Source organism: Myotis nattereri (assembly GCF_964212035.1).
Source record: "Myotis nattereri genome assembly, chromosome: 13".
In the NCBI taxonomy this organism is placed as follows: domain Eukaryota; kingdom Metazoa; phylum Chordata; class Mammalia; order Chiroptera; family Vespertilionidae; genus Myotis; species Myotis nattereri.
The window spans coordinates 39,894,881-39,910,252 of record NC_138088.1 but is presented as its reverse complement, the minus strand read 5'-3'; the positions used below and the strand labels follow the sequence as shown (position 1 = coordinate 39,910,252).

The following is a 15,372-nucleotide window of genomic DNA, read 5'->3' as shown; positions in this document are numbered from 1 at the left end:
AGTTTCTTGACTCTGTGGTGCTGCCCATCTAGTCTTCATGGCCCACCCCTGGCCCATGTTCCTTCTTTCTGTTCCTGCCTTGTCTCACTCCCCTCCTCAGGCCTACTCTCACCTGATTCAGGCACGGCCAGGTGACTGTTCTTCTCACTCCCCCATCACTGTGACTCTGCACCCTCAGGAATTTCAGAAGAACCCGCTGCGGTCTATAGTGATGGCTGCCGTGTACTGACCCTGTGTCTATGTGCTGGATACGCCACACGTGTCATTGTCAATCACCACAGCCCTAAAGTCAGGTGTTATTATTATTTTCCTCGTTATACAGCAGGAGGAAGGCTCAGAGGGGTCGAATCACCCAGTTTGTTGGGGGAAGATTCCACCTCGGTCTGTCTGGCTCACTCTAAGGCCTGGACTCTATTTCTCCTTATCGCCGATACTCCTCCTTCTATAACACGGGTTCTCAACCTTCTGGCCCTTTAAATACAGTTCCTCATGTTGTGACCCAACCATAACATTTTCGTTGCTACTTCATAACTGTAATGTTGCTACTGTTATGAATCGTAATGTAAATATCTGATATGCAGGATGGTCTTAGGTGACCCCTGTGAAAGGGTCATTCAACCGCCAAAGGGGTTGCGCCCCACAGGTTGAGAACTGCTGTTCGATAAGTTCTAGCGAAAGTCAAAGATAGTGCTTTGCATATTGTAAAATGGTAAGTAATTGCAGGACTGTTACACTTTTAGCACACTTAATATTTACTTTTATTTGAGGCCATGGACAACTTTAACCCCCTGCCTAGAGCATATCTCTCCAACTGACCGACTTATTTAAGGCTTTGTTGAGCCTAAGAACACATCACTTTAGAGTTAGTTATATTACTATCCAGTATGTAAAGTGATGGGACATCTGCAAACTGCCTTTTACCCAGTGAAGAGAACCTGATTGACGGGTATTCTGTGCATCCTAAACAAGGAAGGCTGGAAGGAAATGGGTTTATTTGATCTGGAAGAGGGCAGAGTGGAGGGAGACATTATGGTGGAGGGTTTGCATTTTCTGGAGGACCAATGGGTTGGAAGTTTGACAATTCAAATGGCAAAGGACAAGAAATACTTTGAAAAGCAACGAGAGCCTTATTTCTGGGCATTTTCAAGCCAGGTCAGAAAAAGCCATCCGTCAGAAATGTTATTAAAAGAATCCTTGCTAGGACCCAGGATCTTTTCAGGTCTTTACCAAGGAACTCAAAGATGTCCTGATTTCTTTTACTTACGTGCAATACGGTCCTTTTGTGGACAACTCTGTGCTTGCTCTATTCCTACCTCCCATGGTGTTATAAACCACCACTATTTCCTCCCTGCCCCAACCCTTTCCTCTTCCTAGATTGGAGTTTATTACTATTATTATTAAGATGTCGCAGTGTTCAGATTTCCCTTCACTAGGCTCTCGGCTCAGGCCACAGCCTGCATGCTCTCTTTCAGGGATAGAGATACCATAACTTGGTGACAGAAAATAATGATCTTTCCTTTCATTTCTGATACTCTTCTTGGAGAGGCCCAAAACCTGGGATTTTCTGGTCTTCAGTGGTTCTCTGAGCTGATGTGTCTAGGAAATTCTCTGATGAATCTCTGGTTCTACTTTGGACAGCACTCCTGGTGTCCTCCTTGTGTTACTTAATTGCCCCATACACATCCCTAGACACTGTCGATGCTGAATCCCATGTGACTCCCCTGCTGACTCAGTCTCGCTATGGCCTCTTTCTGCAACTTCTCCTGAGCAAAGGCTAACCTAAGAGCCCGGCGTTTCCTGTAACCTTGAAGATCTCCCTGTGCCCACCTCTTCAGATCATTTATAAAAATGCTTACTTGCAGGTTCTTGTTCTATCCCTGGAGAATACTTATACATCTTCATCTAGAAACGCGTCCCTTCTCCTCACCCTTTACTTGATGTCCCTGAGAAGTTCCATATTTGGGACTGGGGGGAGTTGGTGGCATTAAAATGGGTTCAGCGATTGGCATGGAACCTTTGAGGGTTTTCCAGAAATCATAAATGAAGACAGCTGACTGAACCCTTCCACGAATGGAAGTATCCAGGCCTCTCTCTCCCCAGCGGAGCCCTGCTGCTGCCTAACAAGTTACTCTTGTGTCCCCCAAGGAGCCATTCTTGTGCTTGGAGGACACTTGTTGGGGACCCAGCACGTGGGCTGTGATGGGCAACAGACCAGGCAGCTTTGTCATCTTTTAACCGGAGTCACCTTTTCCCCAACAGAGGTGGACGAGTGTTCCTGGCCAGATCGTGGCGGGTGTGAGCAGCGCTGCGTCAACACTCTGGGCAGCTACAATTGTGCGTGTGACCCTGGCTACGAGCTGGCCGCCGATAAGAAGGCATGTGAAGGTGGGTGTTGGACCTGCCATGCTGGGGTGAGAGGGGGTGGGGGACAAGTCTTCGGGGAAGCGGAGCCGAGGTGGGCGCTGGCTGACTGTGCAGTACCAGGGACAGCTGTGGCGGATGACCCACCTCCTTCTCAGAGGGAGAAACAACTCGATCCAGTGAGTGTGAGAGGACTGCCCAAATGGCACGGACTCCATCTGAGGCACTGTAACTGGAGCCTTTGCTTATTTTCTCCTGTGACTGCGTAAAATTCACATGATTACTAAGGTAGAAGATAAGAGCAAAGGAAAGCCATGAGCCCTCGGGTGTGGCTCAGCTAGGACCGCATTCCGTTCGCTCCATTCCCGCCTGGCCGGTGCCCTGTCTTCCTTGCCCACCTGCGTGCCTGCTTGTTTACGTAAACCAGGCACAGTGCATAGCCTGGTGCAAACATTGCTTACTTTCCTTTGGTCCAAGTCATGTGAGCTCCCCAACTACGCCACTGGGTGACAGGTCAGCACAAATGCATTGCCCTTATTTTTAAAAGCGGTAAAGACTTGTCCTCAACTTTATCCCTCCAAATCCTCCGTAGAAACAGACTAGAAGAAAGGACGCTGCATTCATTGGTTCAGATTGTCTAACCTTTTTTTATTATTATCATCGAAGAACAGCAGGACCTAGTGCTGCTTCAGGGAACTCGCAGTCACTCGGAACTAACGCCAAACCTACCCTGCTTCTGTTTCCCCCGTGCAGTGGCCTGTGGTGGCTTCATTACCAAGCTGAATGGAACCATCACCAGCCCTGGGTGGCCCAAGGACTATCCTACCAACAAAAACTGTGTCTGGCAGGTGGTGGCCCCGGCTCAGTACCAGATCTCCCTTCAGTTTGAAGTGTTTGAACTGGAAGGCAATGACGTACGTTTCTGAGCTCTAATTGATTGGGGATTGTGTTGGGCTGTGACTCATGAGGGGCTCAGCCAGCAGGGAGGCGGCTTCCTGGGCATCTTAGCGGCACAGCACGGGGGACGGCTTGTGCAGCAGTTTCAGCTGCACATCCTCTGCGGACAGGGTGCTTGGGCCCTCTTGTCACTGACAAGTCCCAGGAGCATCAGGACGAGAGTGGAGGAGGTGGTCTTGGATGGGGGGAGGGGGAGGTGGTCTGGACAGGCGTGCCCCCGGGAAAGGACTCTCAGGTTAGTGTCTGGCTGAGGGGAATGGAGAGAGTGAGGTGCAGCTGGGGACCAGGATGGTATAAACAGCCTGTTCCCTCCCTTGGGCAATGGTCATGGGATGACCAAGTCAGCTGAGGTCCAGGCAGAGCCGTACAGCCAGAGTGTAGTCAGGCGTGCCCAGGTCTGTCCCTCGGGCTGGAGGGGCCCCAGTGGGAGTCGAGAGGATCCTCCTGCTGGACCTGGCTGAGCCTGTCTGGCCACCTGGCAAGGTGCAGCTCTCAGGAAGGGGATCCCGCAGAGCAGGGGTCAGGGGCAGGGACATGGGGGCACCGGGCAGCTCTCCACGTCACTTCCTTGCAGGTCTGTAAGTACGACTTCGTGGAGGTGCGCAGCGGCCTGTCCCCCGATGCCAGGCTGCACGGCAGGTTCTGCGGCTCCGAGACTCCCGAGGTCATCACCTCGCAGAGCAACAACATGCGCGTGGAGTTCAAGTCGGACAACACGGTCTCCAAACGCGGCTTCCGGGCCCACTTCTTCTCAGGTGCGGGGGTTTGGAGGCGAGGCCGCGGTGCTGAGGGCCACCTGGCTTTGCCAGCCCCCAGCTGTGGGATCACCACGATCTAGAGCAGTGGTTCTCAACCTGTGGGTCGCGACCCCTTTGGGGGTGAACGACCCTTTCACAGGGGTTGCCTAAGACCATCGGAAAACACATATATAATTACATATTGTTTTGGTGATTAATCACTATGCTTTAATTATGTTCATATGTAACAATGAAATTGGGGGTCACCACAACATGAGGAACTGTGTTAAAGGGTCGAGGCATTAGGAAGGTTGAGAACCACTGCCCTAAGGCGAGTCCATTGATCTCCCCAGACAAGGATGAGTGCGCCAAGGACAACGGCTGGTGCCAGCACGAGTGCATCAACACGTTCGGGAGCTACCTGTGCCGGTGCAGGAACGGCTACCGGCTCCATGAGAACGGACACGACTGTAAAGAGGGTGAGGCTGGACCTCGGGCTGGAGTGGTGGGGGGTGCACAGGCAACCTACTCCAGGCTGCCGGGAGGGTGCTCGGTGTCAGAGTGAACCCCACTGAGGCTGAGCATCTGCCTCCCCCTCCTGCCCTCTGCCCTCTGCCCTCCTGCTGGGGACTCATGTTCTCAGGGCAGCTCACTCCTTCAGGAGGCATGTGGGGCCCGCATGTGCTCTCCTGGAGTTATTATTGCCAAGTGGTTAACCCCCCAGGCTCCGGGCTCAGACTACCTAGGTTTAAATCCTGGCTCTGCTACTTACTAGCTGTGTGACCTTGGAGAAGTTACTTAACCTCTCTGAGCCTCAGTTTCCTCTTCTGTTTAAAAGGGGGCTAAACCTACCCCCTTCTTAAAGTTTTTCTGAGGGTTAAATGAGAGAATGCCTAGAAAGTATTTCAGACAGTCTGGCCCATATTAAGCACTTGAAACATTACCATCTGTGTCATAATATTATTAACCATATGCAGGTCTAATAGTAAAATAGAACTGGGACAACTTTGCTCCCTGTTCACTCACTCCTGGGAGTTCTCAGGACCAGATGGCTTTGACTGTCCGGTCCTTTTGGGAAAGGCCTTCCTGTGTTCCCACCCCGCCCTGCAAGGGGAGTGTGAACATCCCGGATAAACACACAGGCCTCCAGGCCTTGGCCCCAGCCACAGGGCCCTGCACAGGACATCAAGGGCGAGGGATAAACATCTCAGAGTGAGGTTTGGCCGGGCTCACCGTCTGCGCAGGCCCTTCCTAGACTGTCACAGGATGAGCTAAGATGTCCTTAGAAGCAGGATGCAGCCGCGCTCCAAGCCCAGCCCTGGGACACAGACAAGGGCAGTCATGGGTTGGGCTGGGAGGCGGGTTGGAAGAACTTGGAAGGAGCTGTCATTCTGGAACTTGTTGTCAACCCCCTGTGAGGTGGGCCTCGGCCAGAACAATGCGTGCCTCATGTGGTGTGGGGGAGGCCACGGGGGACATAAAGTCCACGGAGGTCCTGCCAGCTGAGCTGTGGCTGCCTTCCTGTGGGTTCCCCTAGGGTGTGGCAGGGGTGAGCAGCAGGGACCTCCTGCAGCCATTTCACCCCCCACCCCACCTGCTCTTAACTGCTCCCTCAGCTGAAACCACAGGGGGGCGAGGCCCACCTCCTCAGCTCCCTCTACTTCCTGGTCAGTGACAGCAAGGGCAGGCCCAGTTCAAGTCCTGACTCCAACCATTACCAGCAGGTCACTTACCTGCTCTAAACTTCTATTCTTCTCATTTGGAAAGTGGGAAGGAGAAAATGAGAGGGTGCATTCAGGATGCTCAGCACAGCACCCACCACAGAGGGAGACCACACTAGCTATTGGTCAAAATGCTACTCATTGAGCAGGTAACCAGGGCAACAGCTGTAGCCTCCAAATGAAACTGCTCTGAAAAAGTGAAAGGAGTATAGGTACGAAGGCAGAGTGGTGAAGATCTTTGTTAGCACTTGCTAAGCCTTTTACAAGCATCTCACTTACTTCACATAATCTCCCTCTGAGTGAGGTTGGCGCCCCTTTCACAGGCAAGGACACCAAGATTTAGGTACGTGCCCAAAGTCCCCGCTTGAAGGTGGCAGAACCAGGACTTGAGTCAGGGTCCATCTGACCCCGGGGCCTGTGCTCTTAACCATGAACTCTACCATATTGCTAGTGATAACCATGATGTGAATAGTAGTAATAAGAAAGATTACTTGGCTCCTGAGCCACCGCCAGGAAGGCGGCTAAGCCAAATAAAGTGGCAAATCCCTAAGCCAGGTGACACTTGAGTCAGGCTGACTCCAGCTCCCACACTGCCCAATGACCATGTGACCATAGGGGGGCGGAGGGGGGGCGGGGGAGGACTTCTTAGAATGCCTCCTATGATGCCCCCAAGTGAAGTACTTATCTCTCTGCGTCTCCCCCCACCCCCCACCCCCGCTTCCCACCAGCGGGCTGTGCGCACAAGATCAGCAGTGCAGAGGGGACCCTGGCGAGCCCCAACTGGCCTGACAAATACCCCAGCCGGCGGGAGTGCTCCTGGAATATTTCTTCCACCGCGGGCCACAGGGTGAAACTCGTGAGTCGTTTTCGTCGTTAACGGACAACAGGGACAGGGAGACGTGGTGTGAGTCTCTGCTCTCCCACGGCTCAGCGCTGAGACTTGGGGAAGTGACTCGGCATTTCCAGGTCTCAGTTTCATGATCTGGAAAATGGGGGTGCCTCCGCATGGGGCTGTTGTGCGGATGAAAAGAGGGTTCACATAAGCCCTCGGCGCAGGGAGGCAGGGGAGGCAAGCTCTGTGAATCGCACCTGTTCACCGTGGCACCAGTTTGAGGTAGAACCTGCCACACGGTGCTGTTTGAGGTTTGTTTCCTGTTGTAATTTTTTTAACAAACTAATACATTCACTCTTGAATTTAAAACAGGTATCTCCCAAACGTTTCCTTAAAGTCCCATCCCTGCATGAGATTGTGGCCTGCGCACCACACCCAGTTATTTCCAAGATAAAGGAGTCTTTCCTACAAGTCTCTTTCCCGGCCCCTTGGGACTCCCAGGCCCTGGAGCCTAACGCAGCCTCTCCTGCCAGCTGGAGAAGTTGCTGTACTCGAGACAAACAGTTTTTAAATGGGTTTGTTTAGACTCCGGGGATGAGTAAGCTCTTCAGAAGGCATGTGGATGTCCCTCTGAATTGCGGACAGTAACTCAGGGAGAACGGAAGGGAACAAAGGAGAGTACGATAATAAATAGACCATGGCCCTGGGGTTCGCAAGGGTGCTGACTGGCGAGAACAGTAAGGACAGGTGGGTGGAGGGCTGGAGCGTGGGTGCTGGTGCCTCTCTGTGCCAGGCCTGGAGTGTCGAGGGGTGGAGAAAGCAGGGCCCCTGACCACAGGGTGCTCACAGTGGGCACCCCATATGTATGGCTGCCCATGTGAGCAATGCTTTCGGGTGCTGCTCTCTTGAATCATCAGAATAGCCTTGAATCTGCGTGCGGGTGAATTGAAAAGAGCGCCTTAGAGAAAGGCATCCTTCCCCGAGACTGCCATCTGCTGGGAAATGCTCCCAGTGGCAACATAAATATCTGACCACGTCGGGGGAACGGCGCCCCCTGCGGTTAGGAACGCGCAATCTGCACAACTGGACAGGAGCTTCTTGTCCAAGGGCCACAAGTAGTTGCCGCAAATGTCTTTTCCTGTTCTTTAAGGTACTAAAGAACTAAAACAACTGATCACAGTGGCCACAGGTAGGCCAGGCCTCAAATTTATCTGAGATCCATACACATATGCGCTAGTTTTTTAAAAGAACTTCCTTGGGAGTGGGTGGTGGATTTATTGACCATGCTGTATTTTTTTGCGAGTTAAATACTTCTGAGTAGCTAGTGTTCCGCTGCATGGGGACAGCCAGAGGTGTCCCAGGGACCTTTGGGGAGCGCCCGCCTCTCTGGCTCACTGTCTCCCTTCCAGTGCGTCACCCACCCTGGTGCCGTTGGTCTCCCCCTCCTGCTCCTGCCCGCTGTCCCGACCCCCACTCTCCAGCCCTTTCTATAAGGTGTGAAGAGCTTTGCCCATTTCAAATGTGTTTGTCATTCCTATGAAGGCCTTCACTGCTAATGGCCCCTCCCCACTCCCATCCCTGCTCTGTCTCCCCTGTCCCTTTCTTGTGAATTGAGATCCCCCCACTCCCCAACTATTGTCCTTTCTCTCCACTCAGTCTTTTGATCCAAGTCTGTTTTAAACACTGTCCCCTCTCACCTGTCCCATAGGCAAGCCATCAGTCGGTCAACTGCTCAACGCCTGAGAAGTCCTACATTTTGGGGGGACAGGGAGGAGGGAGGCAGTATGGCCTGATGATGGTTAGAAGTGTGGCTTGGAGTCAAGTCGAGCTCCATCCTCTAGCTGTTTAAGCTCGGGCAAGCCACGTAACTGCTCTAAGACTCAGTTTCCCCTCCTGCACATCGGGGATAATAATGGTTCTTCCCGCCCGCATCAGCAGGATTGAGTGAGAAAACGCAGGGCTCTGCCGGGGAAAAGGCGTTCTGCTAACGTCAGGCCTGGGGAGCGGTGTGCCCGCATAAAGCTCATGCTTGTCGACTGTGGGCAGGATTGCACCATGTAGTGCGGAGGGTAAGGGCGCGGTCATGCAAGCGGGGACCTTGGGCAGGTCCTCTGACTGCTCTGTGCCTCAGTTTCCTGTCTGTAAGATGGGGGTTATCATGGGGGACACATCACAGGACTGTGAGGATTAACATTTGTAAAGCACTTAAAGCAGCTCCCGGCCCCAGGAGCACTCGGCCGCTGCGCTGGAGAAGCCGCTGATGTGATGGGAGGCGCACAGGCGCCTCCACGCCGAGCCCCGTCCCAGCTGCAGTGGTCACAGGAGCAGCGGCTCCTGGCCTGGCCTCCTGGGGTTGTTCTGGAGACCGAGAGAGGAGCCAGGCCCAGGCCTCCCCACAGATGTCTCCGCGATTGCCACGGCTCCCTGTCCCCTCGGCAGCCAGATGCGCGTCCCGCCCCACCGGGTCCTCGCCCGGCTGAACACCGGGCCCTGGCCTCACGTTGTGCTTTCCCATCTCCAGACGTTTAATGAGTTTGAGATCGAGCAGCACCAGGAATGCGCCTACGACCACCTGGAAGTGTATGACGGACCCGACACCCAGGCCCCCATCCTTGGCCGTTTCTGCGGCAGCAAGAAGCCAGACCCCGTGGTGGCTGCGGGCAGCAGCCTGTTCCTCAGGTTTTATTCAGACGCCTCGGTGCAGAGGAAAGGCTTCCAGGCGGAGCACAGCACAGGTGCGTGGAGGTGGATGGGGGAAGGCGGGACAGGACTGCCTTTTATCATGGCCGTGGGGAGGGAGGCGTGTGATAGCATGTCCCGTTCAAAACGAAACATGGGCAACAGTAGGGGAAGGTCGTTTTCCTTCAATGTCCTTCACTGGCAACATTTAAAGTGGACAGTGTTTTATTGGCGCCACATTTCCTCCGCCCCTTCCTTCCTCCCGTCCTCTCTTTTCAAAAGGTATTTGTGATTTTGCCGGTCTGTGCAACCCAGAATTCTGGGAGCTGAGTGCTGGAGAGCAGCCCTTTCTAAGGACCGGTCCAGAAAAGGGGAAATAGTTCTGTGCTTTTGGTGCCCTCTGTTTTACCTTCACTTAAATGTGAGCTTTATTGGGTCCTTTGGAGGAAATATATATGCTTATAACTGACATCTGCTTTGTTAAATGGAAGAATGTCAGTAAGAAGATTGGCTCTGCTCTTTCGCCATTGAAATGCCACCGCCTGGGATAGAAGCCAGGAGGCAGTGCTGACTCTGATTCTGGTGTAAGATTGTGGCCCTTTGGCTTAGTGGCGGCTGCCCGAGACCCACTCAGAGTCTGAGATCAGGGGGCCCTGTGAGGTTCTCTGATCCCTTGAACAGCCCCAGCCCTCAGCTTTCTTGGTTTTCAGAGCCAGAAAATAGGAATCAGGTAAAACCAAAGGACAACCAGCACCCACAGGCAGCTTAGCTGTCCTTGCCTTCTAGAAAACACTCTATTATCTGCACCCTCTCAGCTCCTCAGCGGGCCCTAGCTTCCCAGCAGGAAATGTAACAGCCATGGACTAGTGACTTCACTCTCTTGACCCTACAGACAGAGCATAGGTGCTTGAGGTGGGTCAGGGTCCCAGCAAGAAATGGGGGAACACTCAGGTGGAGTCATTATTTGAGGAGAATTTAATAAGGAATTATTTACAAAGGGGCGGGCAGGGTGTGGGGACACCACAGGGACAGTGCAGCGACCAGGATTAAGAATTATAAGGCTGTTACTACCCCCAGGCCCAGGTGCGAGCGTAGGTTCTGGAGCCTGGACAGAATGGGGGGTAAGCAGAGGGTACCTGGACAGGAGCTGTGACTTTTAGGTGAAGAGCGCAGCCTCAGTGACCAGGCAGGGAAGGAGCCTGGGACTAACTACCTTGACCTATCTCCTCCCTCCCCTCATCTGCTGGTCTTTCCCCTGGCTGAACCCAACCCGGAGGCAGAGGGCAGAGGGCAGGGGGCCCACCCATGTGGACCTGGAGATCAGCCTCCTGGGGATGGAGGGGGATCTGGCAGGAGGGAGAGAAGTCATTTTGCCCTGCTCTATGCCCATTTCATTGCCAGCGGCATCTCAGGGATGTGAGGTTTTTCAAAGGTTCACACCTAGAAGAAATTCTAAGCCAGAGCACAGATGGGCCCGGGAGTTGCACTCAGACAGGACTGGGGCCAGCTGGGCCTGGACGAGGCAGAAGGCACGCCCCAGGGAGCTCTGGGCCCCTCGGAAGCGTGGAACACATTGAGGACAGACAGCAAGGAATTTGCTTCCAAAGTTTCTGGTGTTTTCTAATCTCTGATCACTGTCATTTATCCATTTATATTTTGTGGCCTGTAGTGGCCTAGACACGAGATAGCATGGGACCCAGGCCAACCAGAGTTACAGTTCTAGTAAAAACCCCAGAAGCCAAGACTACAGAATACAAAGTATGAGGTAAGCTCACTGGTGACACGCACAGGGGCCTCAAGGGTGCCTGTGGTCAGTGCTCTGAAATGCAGGAGCCTGTCACGTCTGTTCTGAGGCTTCTAGGTTTCAGACCTCACCAGCAGTTCTGATGTGCTTTTGGTGCCCTCTGTTGGCAAAAGTTACAAATTACAGCAAGTCAATTGGGCTGGTGTGAGCCCTTGGCAGATGGGTCTAGTCTAGCTCTTCCAGGGAGTTCAGTGGTCAAGATCCAGGCGGCCAGCTTTTTCAGCAGTAGGCTCAGGTATTCCCGGAGGCCTTACGTGGCTCAGGCTGGGGACATAGGACCTGGCTGTGGGGCCCAATTTGGATCCCGCAATGAGCCCTGACACTCAGAGTCACAGGCCTCTGCTTACTCCTCTGTAAAATGGGATGATGACGCTTGTTTGGCCTCTCCCACAGGGCACGCACAGGCGTTGCAGACAAAACTGGCCTGGAATGAGGGGGTGTGCAGAGAGAAGTCCCAGACTGGAAGTGGGGAGTGGGGGTGGCGAGTGGGTTCTCTGTGCCGAGGGGGTATCGTGGTTCTCTCTTCGCTCCAGAGTGTGGGGGCAGGCTGAAGGCCGAAGTGCACACCAAAGAGCTCTATTCTCATGCCCAGTTTGGGGACAACAACTACCCAAGTCAGGCCCGCTGTGACTGGGTGATTGTGGCGGAGGACGGCTATGGCGTGGAGCTGATATTCCGGACCTTTGAGGTCGAGGAGGAGGCGGACTGTGGCTATGACTACATGGAGGCCTACGACGGCTATGACAGCACGGCGCCCAGGCTCGGGCGCTTCTGTGGCTCTGGGGTGAGTCCCAGTTCGCTGGGCCCAGGGGACAGAGCATGGTGATAAAGAGCGTGAGTAGTGGAGTCAGACACTCACTATGAACACCACCAGGAGGCCTGTTCTGCTGGGAAACAGTGGGAAATGGGAGAATAGTCAGAGAGGAGGGTGGGAGGGAGCCAGGGACCAATTCATACAGCCTGGGACTGAGGTCAGCTTCTGAGGAGCATTTTCCATTTAAGACTGTGTCCTAATTTTGCAAAGCACCTACCTCCACCCCCATTTTTATTTGGCCTTAGGCTTTTTAAACTCTCGATTGTATTTTTGTATATTTACAGTTCTCTCCCCAAGCAAAACTAAATGCTTATGGAAATGACAAATCGCCATCTTCGGTTATCCTCAAGATCATCCTCATTTTTCTCACTATCACCTCTTTCCTGGGCCACCTCCCCGGGACAGGGCAGAGCCCTTTTGCTCACCACTTCCCCAGCACCTGACATAGGCCTGCCATATCGCTGGTGCTAGTGAAGGTGTGTGGACCAGCAGAACGGCGTCCTGGTCCCACTCCGGCTGTACCACGCTGGGCACTGCCCACACCAGGCCCTCAGCCCTCGGCCCTGAGGCTCATCACTCAAGCTTCTTTGCTATTGGCTGGATACATAGCCAATCATTTTGGAGTCACTAGTGCTCCTCGTGCTCAGCAGAAGCTCAAATTGGCATTTATATGTCTGAATAATGTCCCTTCATCTTCCTGTGCCCCCCAAAAAGAAAGGACAGATGTGTGACGTAACAAATGCGTCTTCCATAGATAACATCTTTCAAAATGTGGGTCCACATGCAGAGGAAAACCTTGGGGTGTCCTGAGCAGTGAAATGTGTGGGAAGCCCAGTGTGGTTCCACTAGTATCTGGCAGGTAGCAGCAATCTATGTTCTTCTTTATACTTCCTTGTTAATGTTGTGTCCGTCCCTTGTCAAAACTTAATTACTTCAGGAGTAAGTCCACCTAAATATATGTTAAAAGCTGAAAAATTTTAGTATCACCTTTTAATCAAAGCAATCAATCACATCGCATCAATCAAATCAAATAAGTCAAATCAGTCAAATCAAATCAGATCAATCAAACCAATCACTATGGTGCCCCTAGCGCGGGGTGACTCATGGTACACACTTGACCACCAGAAAGACCGGGGTTTGGGTCCTGCCTGTCTGTGTGCACTTGAGTCTCCGTTTCCTCAGCATAAAATGGAGATCGCACCTGCCTTGTAAAGTTTAGTAAAATTTACATGAGATAAGATCCGAGAGCGCTTAGACCAGTGCCTGGCCCCTCTATGCCCTTAATCGATTCTCTGTGAGCTGTGTCCAGGGTTGTCTGTGGAAAAGCAGGGCTGGGAGCTCCCGGAGCAGAATTTGCAATGAGCTCCTTCCACAGGGAGCTGGTTTGGGTGCTCTTCAGAGTCTCTGGGGCCAGGGATACTAACGGCCCCACCAGCCATCCCATGTCTGGGTGAGGCCCTGGCTCATCCTTATTTTAAACTCCGTCCACAGTCCTGTGGCTGAAAGTGCCCTGTTTTCCTTTCTCCTTCCCTCAGCCGTTGGAAGAGATCTACTCTGCCGGGGATTCGCTCATGATCCGCTTCCACACGGACGACACCGTCAACAAGAAAGGCTTTCAGGCCCGGTACACCAGCACCAAGTTCCAGGACGCCCTGCACATGAAGAAATAACATCGATGTTCTCGGAAGACAGCCACTGAGAAGGGTTGTTTTTTTTTTTTTTAATAAAAATAGCACCTTGTGAATCTGCCCTGAAAAACAATGTACAGTATTTTTCTCAAACAAAACCTCAGACTCTAGCCTTGGAGGCGTGTAGTTGATGAAGTCTGGCCAACGAGGAAGAGAGATGTCCCTTCGGTTCCAGTTGCAGCATGATTAGCTATGGACTTTTAAAGATGAAGGTTGGAAGCTATGCCTGTCATTACCCAGGCTCCTTGTCCCTTCTCCTATGGGCAAAAGGCCAGCCCCCGGGGTGGTCACTCCTCCATTTCTGGACGTGCTTCCGTAGGTGCCAGTAACCTGACCGTGTGCTGGAGACTCCGGCTGTCTTCCGTCCGCACTGGGCAGTGAGGATGAGAGCTTGGCCGAGGCTGGTTTGTTACTCACAGCTTTGGGCAGAGACTCCTCCAGCGACAGGTTAACCAGGAAACCCAAGAATATGGACCTCGGGACGGAAGCAGGCATTGCAGTGAGCAGCACACAGAGGGAGCTCGAGTATCGAGAGTCATCGTCACCAAGTTGGGAGACCTCAAGCCTTTCTTCTGTGTCATCAGCTCTCCCTGCCCCCCCCCCCCGGGTTTCCCCCTCATCCCTCAGTGCATCAGGGGGCTAAGGCATCTGCTGTGAATCCCAGCAGTACGCTGGCGTGTGAGGGTCCCCCGTTTGCTGAGAAGAAAACATCCTGGCTCGTTGTGATGCCCCTTTGCTCACTGACTTTGAGAAGACCCCACCCCTGCCCCGTGGGAGGCTATGGGCTTGAACCTTTGCTCCTTCAGCTGCGGAGGCGCCGTCTGTGGTGGACCTTGGCTCCTTGACAACCAATGCAAACTGCATTTGCAAAGATGTGCAAAGACATCTTACGAGGGACCGGTTCAGGCCCCTCATGGGTGAACACTGTTGAAAACTGGTTAATTATATGTTATGTAAGAATCAACACCTTGTGGAACAAGTCAACCTGTGACTAACTTCCTGTAACTGATCAGGTGAAAGAGTGCATTGGTGATTTGGCTCAGACTGGTTGGTCTCCTCCAATCGCCAACTTGCAATCGGCATTCACCACACTTGGCACTTGTTCTAGAGAAGTGTAGAGGATGTTGTTTACACAATTTTAGAACCTCCAGGTAAACTTTAAACAGTGAGGTCGTTTTGAATGGCATTTCATTAAGGCGTCTATGGGCATTATGAGCTAAAAGCTGTGGTATGTGGCTTTAAAAGAGTATTTATGTTGGAATAATTTTAAATAATGTTTACATAGCTGTACGTCCTGTCTGGTTGGTACTGAACACCGGACGGAGCACCAGTGTTTTCAGTAAGAGCGTAGATAGCTCCCAAGCACACAATTCCTTTGGGGGGGAAACAACATTATTTTAAACAAAGTTGTTGCAAAAGGTTAAAGGTTATATTTTTTAAAGATCAAAGTATGCCCCCAGAGGACTATGTCTAATTAAAATGATTGCTGGGAGTAAAAAAAAAGAAAGAAAGAAAGAAAAGAAAAAGAAAGAATAATACAAAGAAAGGTGGGAAAACGCATGGAAATATTTTTCCTTAAAACAGAAAAAAAATCAAAGTATTATTATGAATAATAATATATGTCTGTGTATATGTGTGTCTATAAAGGATCAGCTGTCAGAGCCTTAATCCCTGCAGTGAGACAAATGCCAACCTGGGACCATAGCTTTACTGAGCAGGCCCTCCTGGCCGGCCCCGCATCTATGCGTTGTTTCCCTTTACCAAGCCCTCGCTCAGCCT

At 52.3% G+C, this 15,372-nt stretch overlaps 1 protein-coding gene across 1 annotated transcript in view; it reads left to right on the top strand.

Moving 5' to 3' along the window:
* TLL2 (tolloid like 2) overlaps positions 1 to 13,575 on the top strand; it is a gene marked incomplete at both ends in the record, with an annotated part of 96,356 nt that extends 82,781 nt beyond the window's left edge. Inside the window, 8 exons of the mRNA XM_081105235.1 lie at positions 2,260 to 2,385; positions 3,115 to 3,275; positions 3,893 to 4,073; positions 4,409 to 4,534; positions 6,505 to 6,632; positions 9,130 to 9,343; positions 11,625 to 11,875; positions 13,441 to 13,575. Of these exons, the coding sequence (XP_080961361.1) occupies positions 2,260 to 2,385; positions 3,115 to 3,275; positions 3,893 to 4,073; positions 4,409 to 4,534; positions 6,505 to 6,632; positions 9,130 to 9,343; positions 11,625 to 11,875; positions 13,441 to 13,575 (1,322 nt within the window). The remainder of the gene's footprint in view (positions 1 to 2,259; positions 2,386 to 3,114; positions 3,276 to 3,892; positions 4,074 to 4,408; positions 4,535 to 6,504; positions 6,633 to 9,129; positions 9,344 to 11,624; positions 11,876 to 13,440) is intronic.
* Between the last annotated feature and the right edge of the window lie 1,797 nt (positions 13,576 to 15,372).